Below are 15,641 nucleotides of genomic sequence, written 5' to 3' on the forward strand. Positions count from 1 at the left end.
AGTTCTGCAGATGCCATCACATGCACCCAAATTTGGAGGGGTCCACTGGAGCACAGCCATCCTAGAGGCAAGTCCATTGCTAAAATGGCTTTTCAGCTTCTGTAGGTGCTGTTCTTACCCTCACAAAAGTGAAGGCTCAAGTCTGACAAGTTCTGTATTTAGGCAGACAGTGAATGGCCTTATTTGTATGGCTCTGAACTCCGTCCTTGAAGATGGATGTAGATGATGGCTAGCCCCCAAGTTGATTAGCTGTCTCTGGGTCTTACTTAGGCCCTCCAGTTTTTGTTAGAGTAGGTTAAGGTAGAGTGCAGGTCATCACACACCAGCACTTGAGGCTCAAGGCCCAGTTATCCAACAAATGTTTGTGCGTTGGGAGCTTGAGTTATGATTGCAGTACTGCACTCATACAGAACATGTGAAGCCAACGGAGGTGTGATGCAGGCCTCTCTTCCTGTTGCACCAAGTCCTTTTTGGCTGACTCTGACATGTGACCATTATGGACTTGGCTTTGAGTGAAGCTATGCAGGAGCTCCTTTCTGAAGATGATGGAGCATGGGTTTCCTTCACTGTTAGTCTTTTTTAACATGTTTATACATTTACTTAAAAGAAAACCATATTTACATGTTCCCAGTTGCAAGGATACATAAAAAGTATGCTTTTGTATAACCATCAGTCCAACATTACATAAATTGCTCTATTTCTCCATTCCTTTAAACCTAACTCCTCCTCCTCCAGCACATTATTCTGCATGTATTGTTCCATAAATTTCCATTTTATTCTGTGTAATTGATTAGACTTCCAGTTATTTATCTCTCTTAAAATATTCAGTACTTCAAATGCTGTTGATTTAGACTTTGATTTCCATTGAAATTGCTGTTTTGGCAGCCACCAGAATTAAACTTAACAAGACCTTATTATATCTAGGCAATTCAGAGCCTGTATTCCAGCTAAAAAAAAAATAAAATAAAATCCTTGTTTATACCAGTTGTTCACACAATATTTTTGACAGAGTACTCTGGGGAATTTTTTTAAGTCTGTCAACTCTATACACTCCTAAAACATATGTTCCCAGTTATCGGAGATCTTTGTCTTTGAGATGGACAAGTGAATCATTACCACCCCCCACCACAGGTCCCTCTCCAGCTGTCGCTTACTTTTTAAATATCTTGAGGATGAGGAGTCTATTATGGATTGTTCTTGTGCCTTATCTAAAACGTGCCTGAATATGTATGTAGAAAGGAAGATGAGCTCTGTGAAGTGGGTTTAAAAAGATGCTAATCTGGCTGCCTGGAAGGAACCTAGTTTACAGTGCTTCAGCTGAATGTTGAGGGTATCACTGGCATTCCTAACGTGACTCCTATTTATGATATCTTTGTTCCTGCATAGGTCTGTGATACCACAGCACTTGAGTACCATACCATCAGAGCCTCTGAACAAGTGGTCAGAAGAGTGTTCTCTTCTTCTGTGTCGGGGCTTAGAGCACTCTTATCTAGATTCCCGATGTTCTTCATGTTTCACTGTTGCAGTCATCACATTTAGGTTATCCCTGTCAGGGTAACCCCCGACCGGCCTAAATACCAGAGTTAGTATTTCTGCATCAGTTGCTGTCGCTTAAGGACTGACATCAGGTCATCAGTAGTATAAAGTAAGGCAGCCAACACCATTACATCAGTCTTTCTTGCCGTGGAGCCTGAAGCAGAAGCAGTTTGCACTAGTGCCGGTTGGCCGCTACCTGAGTTTCATCTTCCAAATTGAAGCTGAAGTCTTCTGAAGCTAAGTGCCCCATTGGGGATCCTTTTTTCTTGCACTAACCGATGTCTGAAAAAGTTAACAATTGTCTCGCCTGTGGAAAGCAAATACCACACTGAGACTTTTATTCTTACTGCGTTACTTACTTAGGCCCAGACCAGGACATCCCCCACTGTCACTTCTGTGCTTTGTTCAATGCCAGAACTATACATTGTTGGGCCCTTATTGTAGCTAGATATTTTCGCTTACAGTCCTCAAATTCCGATATGGCTTTGGTAAGCTGTCAGACAGTAGATCTTCCGAAAAAACATAAAGATAAAGACAGAGACAAACTGCACAGGTTCAAACCTACCAACGGCGCTCCCGTTAAGCTAGTAGTCAGTTCTCCGGTCCTCAGTGAGGCTCTTTAGCAGCCCCTGATGCCCACTTCTGTGGATTTGCAGGCCGCTACCAAGACCCTTTTAGAGTCGGGTATGTCACAAAACTCTTCTTTGACTAAGGATCCTGCGGTCGTTTCTACCTTGGATGGGTCCAGAACCATTGAGCAGGCACTGGCTTCCGAGGAAGTCCTTTGCACTACCGATTCTCAACACAAACTGACGACTTCTTTCGCGACTACCATTTTTTCGAAAACTACCGAGTTTCTTAGACCCAGGTTATGCACCACACCCAAGAAATCGACTACCCAATCTCAGGCACCTGCTTCCTTGCCTCTGTCTCAAATGCTTAAAATGGCAGAAGACCTTATAATGCTGATCAGGAGAAGCCAAGCTACCCCTTCCAAAAAAGTATACACCTCTGCTACTCTTGCTATCAGAGCACTAAATTGTCAGTTCCATATGCTAAAATTTCAACAACATACCCTGGAACTCCTCAAACAAAACATGTCTTGCTTTCCTGATTGTACAGAATCTAAGGAGTTACAAGAGTTAATGCATTCTGCAAGTCAAGTAACTAACCACACCTTGCACTGGGGTTTTGACATCCTAGAGGCTTCTTGCAGGGCAGCAGTCACCGGTTCTGTCCTTGGAAGGCATGCATGGCTTAAGGAACAGCCCTTACCAGACCATGTTAAATCTAAATTGTTGGATGACCCCTTGCACAAAGACAACTTATTTGGCACTAAGAAGAGGTCTTAAAAAAATGGAAGAAAAAGCAAAATCTATGCAGACAGTTAAGGATTTCTTACAGGTCCAGCCACCCAGGTTCAGCAGGCATTGTCCCACCAAGCACTGGTCCTTTCCTGCTCCCACCAGGTCAGTTCATCCCAGACCCCGGGGAACCAGACCCCACAGACAGCAGCCACAGGGAATGCAGAGATCTAAGCAGTGGACTACTTCTACTTAAAAACCAGAGAGTTCTAAGCCACCCCCTTATGGTAAAACTTGCAATGACTCCCCCCCCCCCCCCTCTGCCCAACTCCACTTATCCCTAGGAGGAAAACTCTCCTTTTATGCAACCATTACCAATGACCGCTGGGTTCTCAACATAGTGTCCAGGGATAGAAATTTTCTTTCAACACCCTTCCAACCCCAAAAGGGTTCCCAGATCTGCTCCAAACCAGTAGGCAGAGGCACAAAAGCAAGTCATTTCCCTCCTCTCCATGAGGGCAGTAGACCACGTTCCTGCAGAACAGAAAGGCCAAGGTTTCTACTCCAGACTTTTTCTGGTGCCCAGGAAAGAGGGCACCTGGCGCCCCATCCTCTATCTATCCATTCTAAACACCTTCCTGGTGAGCCCAAAATTCAAAATGCTCACCCTACAGCAGCTGCTACCCATGCTCTCCAAGGATGCTTGGCTAGCCACCCTAGACCTAAAGGAGGCCACATTCCTGTCAGGGAATCATGCAGGAAATATCTCCGCTTCAGGGCAGGATCTCAGCATTTTCAGTTCTCTGCGCTTCCCTTTGTCTTATCTACTGCTCCAAGAGTTTCCACCAAATGTCTGGCTCTGGCCATTGGCTTTTGCAGACAAAGGAGTATCCAGATTTACCCATACTTAGACGACTGCCTAATTCAGGCAGACAGCCAGGAAAAGCTGCTCAAGTAGCTGGCCTTTGTAAAGTCCCTACTAACCTCCCTAGTGTACACTATCAACGAAAAGAAATCCAAACAGGTACCCACCCAAAGAATTATATTCCTGGGAGCAAGCCTGGACATAGCTTCCCAGATGGCATTCCTTACACCAGAAAAGCAAACCTTCCTGACAGCCTGTTTCTCTCAACTAACACCAGACCCCAACTATCTGCAAGGAAAATCCTGGATGCTCTGGGGTTCATGGCAATCTTGCATTCTACTCATTCCATATGCCAGACTGCATATGAGGAAACTTCAGTGGTACCTAAAAAGCCTTTGGTGTCAACACACTCAAGACCTGGAGACTCTTGTACCTATAATTCCTTGCTTCAGAAAAGATTTTCTTTGGTGGACAACAGCATGCTTCCTCAACAAAGGACTACCTTTCTCACCACCCCATGCTGCCCAGACCCTCACCACAGATGCATCAGATTATGCCCGGGGTGCACACCTGGACGGAAGGTGCATACAGGGCCAATGGTGCCCACAGCAAATCCATCTGCACATCAACCAAAAAAGAGATGATAGCTGTCCAGCACACCATGATAGCTTTCAAGCCCCCTTCTCTCCCCAGGGGCTGTCCTGATCAAAACAGATAACACTGTGATGTGGTATATCAACAAGCAGGGAGGGACTCAGTCCTACCCTCTATGCAGGCTGGCCATGACCCTTTGGCACACAGCCTCTGCCATGCAACTCCACCTGTTGGCACAATCCCTACTGGGTTCTCTCAACTCTCTGGCGGACCACTTAAGCAGACATTTTCTGGAACCACATGAGTGGCAGCTCAACAGAAGAACCTTCATCTTAATAACTCAGAAATGGGGCACCCCGAAAGTCGACCTCTTTGTCTCCCACACCTACCATCAGCTCAGCAAGTTTTGCACCAGGGAGCATCACTGCAGGGCTTGGAAAGTGGATGCCCTGTCCTTCCTCTGGGTCAATCTATCGGTCTATGCCTTTCCTCCACTACCTCTCATCCCCAGGGTACTGCTCAAAATAAAGGAGGAAAACCCAAGGACAATTCTTATAGCTCCAGACTGGCTTCGCCAGCACTGGTACCCCTTGCTGCACAGCCTGTCCCTTCTGCCACCTTGGCATTTCCCTCAGATTCCAAACCTCCTGACCCAGAGGGAAGGGGAATTCATGCATCCCCAATTGCAGACACTCAATTTGGCAGCTTGGCTTATTCCCTAACCCCGATCAGTCTGCCAACCTCAGCAAATCGGTTCTAGATGTTATATGTGACGCCAGATGCCCTAGCACTAGGAAATCTTATGCTGACAAATGAAAAAGGTTCTGCACCTGGATTCAGGCTAAGGGAGCCAATATGGCACAGCCCTCCCTCCCTCTCATCCTGGATTACTTAGCTGACCTGCTACACAGTGGACTCTCCTTTTCCTCCATTAAAATCCATGCCTCTGTTATCTCTGCTCTTTTTCCCACTGAGCAGCCCATTTTCTTACACCCTCTGATCAAACCATTCCTAAGAGGGGATAGCAACTTGAGGCCACCCAGAAGAACACCAACCCCAGCTTGGGACCTTAATTTTGTGTTGGAAAAGGTCACCCCCCCCCCTTCGAACCTGCCTCTTCAGCAGAGCTAAAATTTCTCTCCTGGAAGGCAGTTTTCCTTCTGGCTATCACTTCAGCCAGAAGGGTGTCAGAGCTGCAAGCAATCATGGCCTTGGAACCCTTCATCTTCCATGCTGACAGGGAATCCCTCAGGACTAACCTTTCCTTCATACCCAAGATGGTGTCCAGTGTGACTCTCAACCAATCCATTCATTTGCCCACCTTTTTCCCTAACCCACAGAACAAGGGGGAAAGGATCCTGCACTCTCTAGATGTGCACACACAGCTCAGATTCTATCTAGACAGGACTAAATCCTTCAGAAAGTCTGATGAATTGCTGGTTAGATTTGCTGCAGGGGCAGAAGGCAAAGCCATCTCCAAACCATCTCCAAATTTATAGCACACTGCATCCATTTCTGCTACAAACAACATGGAGATCTTCCCCCCAAGGGGGTCAGGACTCACTCGACCAGAGAGCCTCCACCTCTGGACCTTTCCTCAGAGGAGTCCCCACCAGGGACATCCTGGAGGCTGCCTCTTGGACATCTTTTCACACCTTCACCAAACATTACCACCTGCCTATCTTCTCCAAATCTAGGGCAGGGTTTGCCTCTGCAGTCTTGCAGGGCATCCTAGCCAGCCCCTAGTTTCCTTGACTGCTTCCACCCTTTTCCTCATCTTTGGGAATCAACCCAAATGTGATGACTGGAGCAGTGAAACATGAAGAACATAGTACAGTTGTGTACACTTACCATAAATGTAGATGCTCAAGTGTATTCACTGTTGTAGTCCTGGTTTCCCCTCCCTCCATCCCCCTCTTCTTTCTTCTCCTTCCTTACAAGGGACATATTGGTATTTACTTTCTACTGGTGGGGTTCTTCCTACCAGAACCTGGCTCCCACTTGGGGGCTCCTGCCAGGTTAGGGCAAGAAAAACTGATGTAATGGTGTCTGCTGCCTTACTTTTTACTACTGATGACCCTGACGTCAGTCCTGAAGTGACAGCAACTGATGCAGAAATACTAAGATCTAGTATTGCAGAGATAACCCAAATGTGATGACTGCAACAGTGAATACACTCGAACATCTACATTTATGGTAAGTGTACACAACTGTACTTTCTTTCTGGTAGATCAGACACTGGAAAACCCCTGCCTGCATCTGAGATGGAGGAGAACCAGATTCTGAATTTGTCTGCAGCTTCTATTTGGCACTCTGTATATGTTTATCATTTTTCACTGTTGAAATAATAACTGTATGGGTTTTACTTGCTGTGGTTGCCCTTGGCTGGCCTGAGTAACAAAGATTTAACTCCCTACTCCTCCTCCTGGGCTGGAGGACACCCTGCACCTGACATCAGGAGTCTGGGTGTAAGGGTCCTTGACCAGTGTCTTCTTACAGGTCTTTTCTGTACCCAGGGAAGGCAGAACCCCCCCCCCCCCCAAAGAAGAAACTCCAGCCCTGGATCACAGAACACTCAAAAATCCTTGCAAGAGAGTTTTCTGTTGGATACAACTGTCTATATATTGGTCCTTGTGGAGTCTGGTGGCTTCTTCCACCTTAAAGGTTGTACTGCTTTGGGATAAGGACCCATCAATGAGGGCCACTGATATTAAACACATCAGTTGATGTGATGGTACCCTTCTTGGTGTGTCACAGGTTTGCTCATGTAGTTCCCCCTGTGATTGGGCAGTTATACCCATCTTCAGCTATTGGAATTGCTTTTAAGCCAGGAAAGAAGTATTTGTCAGCAGTATAGGAGTCAGTTCTTTATTAATTTGCAGGAAGTGGGTTTTCACTTGTAGGAGAGGAACTGCTAGACTTAAGGGCTGCTTGGGCTTGTGATGATGCGAGCTTAATACATATGTGCCTGAATCAAGTGCATGTGCCTCTGTTGTATATGTACCTGCATCAAATGCATGTGCCTCAGTCATAGGATCTGTGAGTAAAATAATGGATTGTAAGTTGTGTAGAGCATGAACCAAATTCTAAGACCTGTCGTTCTGTGTCCTTGCATAGATCAACTGATGCAGTGAAAATGCATGTGTCATTTGCATTCTTTTAAATCTTTTTTCTTGCATACCACTATAATCCCTACTGTCTTGGTTTCCTGTATGAAGTTTTAAGAGGACAACCCAGACATATAATGCTTGTCTAACAGCACAGGGAAGTCAGGCTGTGCATAGATAGAAACAGTGCAGCCTTTCTGTGGAGTATGACATTCCTTCATAAAAGCATGTAACGACATACTCCATCCATATTATGGGTGAGCCCTTATAGGGATTACTGTGGAACCTGGTTCAGCCACATTAACGTAAAGATTAGTCCTTCACAGGCACATTTTAAGACAAAAGTTCTGGGAATTGCAGAAGATTTTTAGCAGGATGGTATTGCAGCATTTTGCTGAATTGGAGCAGTGTCATGAACTGTGAATTTTGTTTAAAACTGGGTGGACATAGTAATACATTGCTTCTTTATAAGTACACCTTTTGTAGCATGTTCTCCTTCCACCTTGACTGCGGTTTTGAAGCACTAGACTGTAGAAATGACTTCCTAACCAGTAGCTGGCTGCTAATGAGTTTTATTTTGCTTTCTGTGACTGTAGAGAACATAAGGGGAAGTATTTGATTTTGATAATGGGTCCTGCTGTAATGTGTGAATGTTCGGACTTTACTTAACCAGATTGCCTAATCAGGCACTCAAAAGCAGGATATCTGTAAATATTTGTAATGCATGTAATAATTCATGCTTTGCTCCCATTTTTTCATTTTACCAAACAGAAATGACTGAAGGGTTGCTTTTATTTAATGTGTGCATTATAGATGAGTTTGGTTCCCTGGAAGGCTGCTATCTAATTTGTGAAGGTTCATTTAATGTTTTACACTGTATATGACATGGTAGCCTAATTTGTACAAGGTGATATGCATTCAGCACATGCATTCATGTTTTCACTTGTGCAATTGTTACGAGTGTGGTGTTAGAGCAGTCTTTTTTAAAAGATCACTATTTATGGTTGTAAACATTGAATGCAGTAAGGTTTGACTGAAAGGTTTTATCTCGCAAATTATTCATAATCTTCTTTGGGCTGATAATTCATTAGCTACTGATTGTAGTACAAGACCGTGAATATGCAGAGGGGCTTTTATAAACCATTCTGTCTGTTAGAGGAAGCTTCTCACTTTGCTTCTGATAACCTAATTGTGGTATGCCTTCATAATGCAGTGTCTTTCTGTTTCTATTCAGGTTACACATCCCTGTGGCTTGAAAGAAAGTAATTATTAATTTTTTTATTGTTTTAGGTTCCACGCATTATTCTGTGGTTGATGGTTGAAACTGCCATTATTGGATCAGACATGCAAGAAGTCATTGGCTCGGCCATTGCCTTTAACCTTCTCTCTGGCGGAAGGCAAGTACTGGAACTTTAACTGTAGTTAAACATAGCCTTGTGGCAACAGAGAAGCAGAGGCAATAAGATGACATGATGCTAGCACATTCACTTGTGTAGTCTAGAACCCAGGATATGATGGTAGCACATTCACTTATATAGTCTAGAACCCAGGGAAATGATGCTAGCACATTCACTTATGTAGTCTAGAACCCAGGATAGCTTTGGTGGTACGATGACAAAATTCAAGCTGTTTAATAGATGCAAAGTGCACTTATTTTATTTAAGAAAATCAAGACAGTCATGCCAGAACAGGACTTGATAACTTAAGTAGTGCCCATGAATGTGAAGCAAGAACTGTAAAATTTGCAGTTTTAAGTATTTATGCTGATCACAGATTGCCCTTTTGAGCCCAGATAGGGCCTTGGACATTATATCAAGCAGCACAGTAGAAGCACATGCAACATAGAGGATTATGATATGGTCTCTGGTCATAACCAGTTTGTGTTTGAGATAGTCATGTCAAAAAAATCTCACTTTGAATGTTGACGTCCTTGATGGGAGCACATAAGCTTGGGATATGCTGAGAGAAACCTGAGGTATGGTGAGTGATGTCATGGAGTGTTGTATTGAGTACATGTACCTTCATACCCCTGTATGACTGCACATGAGAGCATCAGGTTACTTGGGCAATGATTTAGTGTATGCTAATAATAAAGTAGCTGGAAAGTTGTAACTTTGTCTTCCTGTGAGTTTCTTTAGTTCACAAAGAAAAAGTAGCAGTGAGGTTTGTGACTGTTCAGTTGAGAAGAATCAAGTAAATTAACCTCACAGGGGAGTCCGGCTGTTCATAGATAAAAATAGAGCAGTCTTTGTGTGGCGTATGGCATTCCTTCACAAAAGCATGTAACAGCATTATTTATTTATTGACTGATTTGATTTATTTGTATGTGTATGTAACAATATTTATTTTTGAATGTTTGCATTTATTTATTGCTTTTGTTTACCAGGAAAGTCCAACAGAGCTCAAGTCCCATTTTCAGTGGAGGTCCGGGAACAAATGCTCCATTTTACAGAATGAGTACAAGGCAGTTATACAAGATTTACATAATAAATGTACGTACAAACTTAGAGCAGTAATGATAAATGTGTATACGTAGAATAGTAAATGAACATACATAGATTTGTAATAATGTGAGAGTTAGTGAAAACATGACTGCTAAATGAAGAATACAGTAAAATATTCTAATAATAAGCTTACAGTAGTTTAGGTACTTTCAAATGGAATCAGCTAAAAATAGATATAGAGTAGGAGACAATGAATTAATTATAGGATGAAGATGTTTACAGATTATGACATAGTATAGTGGTGGTCCAGGTAAAAGTGTGATAGAGAGAGTAATGGAGAGCAGTAGATGATCGTTGGAGATTGTGAAGAAGTAACTGTATTATGGCCATTTACGTAAAACAGTGGTGACAGTTGTTTATGGTTTGGAGACTATTCAGGAATGTCACAGGTACAGAGCTGCCAGCTGAGGATGTAGGACTTTAAGTTTTAAATGATTTTAGGGAGTGGTCTTGTCGTATTACTAGTGGGATGGAGCTCCAGGATTTAGCAAAGTGGTGGGAGGGTAGTGATTTTCAGCAGAAGTGTTGGGTTTGGATACATGTAGTGGGTATTTGTGCAATGAGCATAGTGGTCTGGAAGGGTGTATATATTTGCATGAGGTTGGAAATAGATGGACAGTTAGGTTTATACACAATATTATAGATTTGTGGAAGTAGTGAGTAGGTTAGATAATGTGGGGATTCCAGCAACTGTAATTCCCTTAAGGCAGCAAAGTGGTGGGTTTTATTTTGAAGATTGGCTGCGAATTGTGCTATTTTGTAGGAACATTGCTCAAGTTTGTTTCGCAAGGTCACTTGGATGTTAGAGATTGCAGCAGAAAACATTAGAAGTAGGCAAAAGGAAAGAAAAGATAATGTGTTTTCTTAGTGTCTGAGAGAATGGGTTTGGCTTTATAGAGAGAACGTAGTTGGTGTAATTTTTTTCACTATATTTTGGACGTGTCAAATTTTAGATTCTCATCTACACAGATGCCTAGCAGTTTAAGTTAAATTTTTGTTTTGTTGGCTGAGGTAACTTAGGACGTTTATTGATTGTAAGCTGTTTGGGAGTAAATAGGATTAGTTTGGATTTTCCTGGGTTAAAGAATACCTGAGCAGATGTCAGCCAGGTTTCTACAGAGGAGTGTTGGGTAAATTCTTGTAGTTTATTAATTTTTGCGCTACAGATAACTGTGTGGTGTATCATCTGCATACTATACTAGGGATGCAGTTTTACAGGTTTTATGTACATCATTCGTGAATTTGTTAGAGAATGGGTCCCAAGCTTGATCTTTGTGATAGACTGTCTGGAACTTGGAGGAAGGATGAGATGTCTTTTTTGTCACTTGACAGCTTCAGCGCTCTTTTGGAGGTAGCTACAAAGCCATGATATAGCAGTGGTGAGCCCTAGGTTGTGAAGTCGAACAGAGTGAGAGTATCTGTCAAAGGCCCTGGATAAATCAAGGAAGAGGGCAGACACTAGGTTTCAGTCATTCCTATTTGTGTTTTTATTGCATTGGTGAAAGTAAGTGGTAGAGGTACTGTGGTGGTGAAGGAAACCATGCTGAGATGGAGAGAGGAGGTTATTTTTTGTGTAAGGCAATGTAAGAGGTGTGAACCAATGCATGTTTAAGTATTTTTGATAGAGTGGAGAGAATGGACCCTATTCCTAAGTCAAAGTATGATTAAAGTTCATGAAATTAGTATTGTTTCACTGTTTGATGTCAGCCAAAAGTGCTCTTCACAGTATATGGAGTTACGTGCATTGGTAGTGTATCTAAATATGATTCTACACACTTTTTTTCTTTTTTTTTTAATAAGACCCGTTGCTCCTATTACTATTGGAACTATTTGAGTATCTTTCTTTCACATTGCTCTTGTTTCTGCTTGCAGATCCTAATATTTTATAACTTTGTCTTTCTGTGTGCAGGACACTGTAGTCACTGGGTGTGGCAATTTCAATTATCAATGCTACTTTTGTCTTTTCCTGGACCACTATATCTGGTTTTCTAGCATCTGTCTTTTGAATTGTTGATAATGGATGATCCCATGTGATTCCTCATTTTCTATGATGCTTTGTGGCTCATGTTTCCAGTGTTTTTCAGCCACTTCAATACCATAATGTTTGCACAATCCCCAGTGCAACAGTCTTGACACATTATTATGCCTTTCAGTATACAGTCCTTCTGCCATTAATATGTCACAGCCAGCAACGAGGTGTGCAACTGTTTCCAGTTTGGGTTTACAAAACCAGCATTTGTCTGTTTCTCCCACATGTTTAATGGACTTTGTAAACCAGTTTTACGTAGTCCACTATCGTGAGCCGCCAATATTAACCTTTCATCTCTTGGTTTGAATTCACCTCTCCTTAACCATTCCTGTGTTCTTTCCTGATCAACATGAGGTTCTTCCAGAAGTTTTCTATACTTGCAGCTATATTTATGCATTTTCCACATTTCTTGCCTTTTCATCTGATCCTTCACTTTATATTCTTTTGTTTTTTGGCACATTCAGTTGCTGCCTGATTTTTATCAACTTCTAGTTTGATTTCCATTCCTGCTTGTCGCCGATATGCTTCTGGTAGGTTAAGCAGGGAAGTAATCTTAGATTTATTCTCCTCATGTTTCACAACTTTCACTATGTTTGAGTCTCGTAAGGTCAGCCGATATATGTGGAGTCCCACAATTGCAGATCTATACATGTAATCAGTTTTAAGGAGGCCCATCCATCCTTCGTAACAGGGAATATATAATCTTGGTATGCACTGATTTTTATAGATCATTTGGTAAACATGAAGCATCCTTAATATCTAATCTATTCAACACTTTTTGGGGCCAATCAGTCACTCCAGAACTGTAAGTTAGGACAGGAAGAACAAATTGGTGTATGGTTGGATTTTGTTCCTAGATGTCAGTGCTGTTTTCGGGATTAATTTAAGTCTTCTAAAATATTCCTTACTAAGTTACTTATTGTATAGGTAAGGGAGATGATCACTTGGGGTGTCGGGTACCTGAGGTAAAGATTTTATGAGGCTTAGAGGTAAGAATCCAGACAGTGTTCCCTTAGTGTTTTTATTATAACTGGTAGGAGTGGTGATTAGGTGCTAGAGATCAGATATTTATTGATTGGTTAGGTGAGTCAGAGAGGAGAGAGAGACAATATTAAAATTACCCAGTATTTATTTTTCTTGGGAGTTGCTGGGTCTCATCCAACATACGTCTTATGCAATAGAGAGATTGTGCAGTGTTATGGGTGAGCCCTTGTTAGGGATTAGTTAAGAACCTGGTTCAGCCATAGAAATGTAAAGATTAATCCTCTGCTGTTACATTTTGAGTTAGAAGTTCTGGGAACTGCAGAAAGTTTTAGCAGGATAGTATTGCAGTATGTTGCTGAATTAGAACAATGTTGTGAATATGGTTCAAGGTTGGATGAGGCTTTTAGAGGTATTGCTTCATCTAGACAGTGAAGCTTATCAGATAAAGCTATTTTGAGTTATACTTTGTAATGTATTTTTCATTGGCTTTGGTCAGGAAAGTCCAGCTGGGGGGTAACTTGAGGAAAATCTCCATGGTAATATGTTTACTGAGTAGCATTATAAAAGTTCTTAATTTACACATTTGAGAGAGACAAAAAAAGGTGTGCGCGTGTGATATATAGATGCATATATGAACATACTGATATTTTTCTCCATGAGATAACCTCCTCTCAATAAGATTGCTATTCATGTTCCATTAGTATCTCCTGCTTAACCCTTAACCTCTCATTATTCAGTGGGCTGCACTGTTGCACACACTGAGAATGAGAGGTTTCTGTGCTGAACTTGTAGGCAGATGCATGCTTTCCCAGATGTTAGCATCGGCTTGCTAACCCTTTGCATGCATTATGTCCCTCAGTGCCTGGCAAATAAACTGCTAACACAGTGGGTTATTTAGCTTTCCTCCTCCATGATGGACAAATTGGTGTCGGCCACTCATTCATACCTTCCCTGGCTGACTCCTCCAGTGTTTTAGTCACTGTCTGGTTCAGGCTTATCTGGGCTGCAGCCTGGACTTTATCTCTTCAAGCTATGGAGAAAGCTATTTTCTGAATTAACTTTTGCAAAATGTTCAAGATTGCTTAAACATGCAAACTGCTGATAGGGATTTGCAGGAGGTGAGGAAACCCAAGGTAGAAGTCCGTGTTCATGTAGTTGAAGTTCAGTTAAATCCTGTTAGTTAAAAATGTTTTATTGTCAATGTTAGTGTAAAAGTGAAAAAAGTACAAGACTGCAGTAAAGGCTTAAGTCACATCTGTACAAAAATGGGGTGCATAGGGCAAGCGTTATCACAGTATACTGCAGTTTTGAGAAATATAAAAATTATTTTTTGGCAAGAAGTATAAAATGATTTTTTAGCAAATGTATTAAATCCATCCATCCACAACCTTTTTTCCCATTTTTGCATATGGGATTGGGGTGGCACTTCAACAACAACAGCCATCTAGAGCCAAGGTTCACACTACTGGGTGGCTAGCCCTGCCACGGTTGTTGTTCCACACCACACACATACTCACCTATGGCCAATTTACTGCAAATCTTTGGAATGTGGGAAGAAACTGGAGCACCCGGAGAAAACTTGCGCGAATACAGAGGACATGCAGACTCCAATTAGAAGGCATCCCAGCTGAGAATCTAACTGGAGAATCCCATGCTGTGAGGCAACAGTGCTATCCGCTGAGTGACTGTGTATCAAATATATTTTGAAAAACAAATGCTCAAAAAGTTTCATTGAATTACAGCAGTGTTTTCAGTAAATTCTCAATCTGTGTCTACATTTATTACAGATAAGAGCAGACAGAGAAATTGATACAGGTGCGGCAGTATCTATTTTATGAGAATGAATGGTTCACACATTGTTTTCTAAAAAGGTTTGCAGAGTAGTACTTTGAAGTTTAAAATATACAGAACAAAGCATTTGTGCTAGGTGAAAAAATGTATGTTATGATGAGCAAAAAGAGTATTTGCTCTTAGTTCTGATAAAAGGTGAAGAGCCAACTTGTCTATTTAGGAACTGGGTGCGGAAACCATAGTCTGCCTTAGGCATAGGCCAACAAGATGTCCGCCTAGGGTGCCGCTCTAGCAGGGGCACTTTTCCAGTAATCTGGATGTTGTAGATAGATCAGGATGGGGGCACAAAGTGGTGTTGTGGCACGCTGGGGAGACCTTCTGCCTAGGGCACCAGTTGACCAAAGGCCGGCCCTGGCAGAAACTGTTGGTCAACTAGAAACATTGTAAGTTTGTGAGTCAGTGTTTGCTGCATGAATTTAAATCTGTGCAAAAATGCTTTACACTTTAATTTACATATTACAGTATGTGAACTGCTGGATTACTGCTAGTCTGTGCTGTGACTTGTGTGCTTGTTTTTCTATACTATATTTGGATTTTTCTTTGCCCAGAGTCATAGCTGAAGAGGGCCCTCAAATCAAGCCACCTCCCTGTTAATAAACATAAAGGTGTTTTGTAAAGAGCTGGTAACTTTTTGAGGTATTATAGCTGTCATTGTGGGGAGGGGGAAAGTTGTACCATAGTTTCATGCAAGTAGGCCTTCATAATTTGCAACAAATAAAAGTGGCTAAAAAGCTTTAAAGGCTACAGAGAGAGAAAAGGCAGTATTAATCTTTTGCAGTCCCTTAAATGAGCAGCTTCAAATGTTCCTGCTGTTAAGTGATCATGTCTTTTGTATTTTGGTGGCTATAAACTGAGTGAATTTTTTTT

The 15,641-nt window shown here is 42.0% G+C and overlaps 1 protein-coding gene across 4 annotated transcripts in view; it reads left to right on the plus strand.

Moving 5' to 3' along the window:
• SLC11A2 (solute carrier family 11 member 2) overlaps positions 1-15,641 on the plus strand; it is a 614,374-nt gene that overhangs the window by 335,335 nt on the left and 263,398 nt on the right. For all 4 annotated transcript variants that reach the window (XM_044083456.1, XM_044083455.1, XM_044083459.1 and 1 more), the window contains one exon: positions 8,697-8,803. In XM_044083456.1, the coding sequence (XP_043939391.1) occupies positions 8,697-8,803 (107 nt within the window). The remainder of the gene's footprint in view (positions 1-8,696; positions 8,804-15,641) is intronic.

The sequence above is a fragment of the Protopterus annectens genome, chromosome 9.part0, assembly GCF_019279795.1.
Source record: "Protopterus annectens isolate FY-2018-M chromosome 9.part0, PAN1.0, whole genome shotgun sequence".
NCBI lineage: Eukaryota > Metazoa > Chordata > Ceratodontiformes > Protopteridae > Protopterus > Protopterus annectens.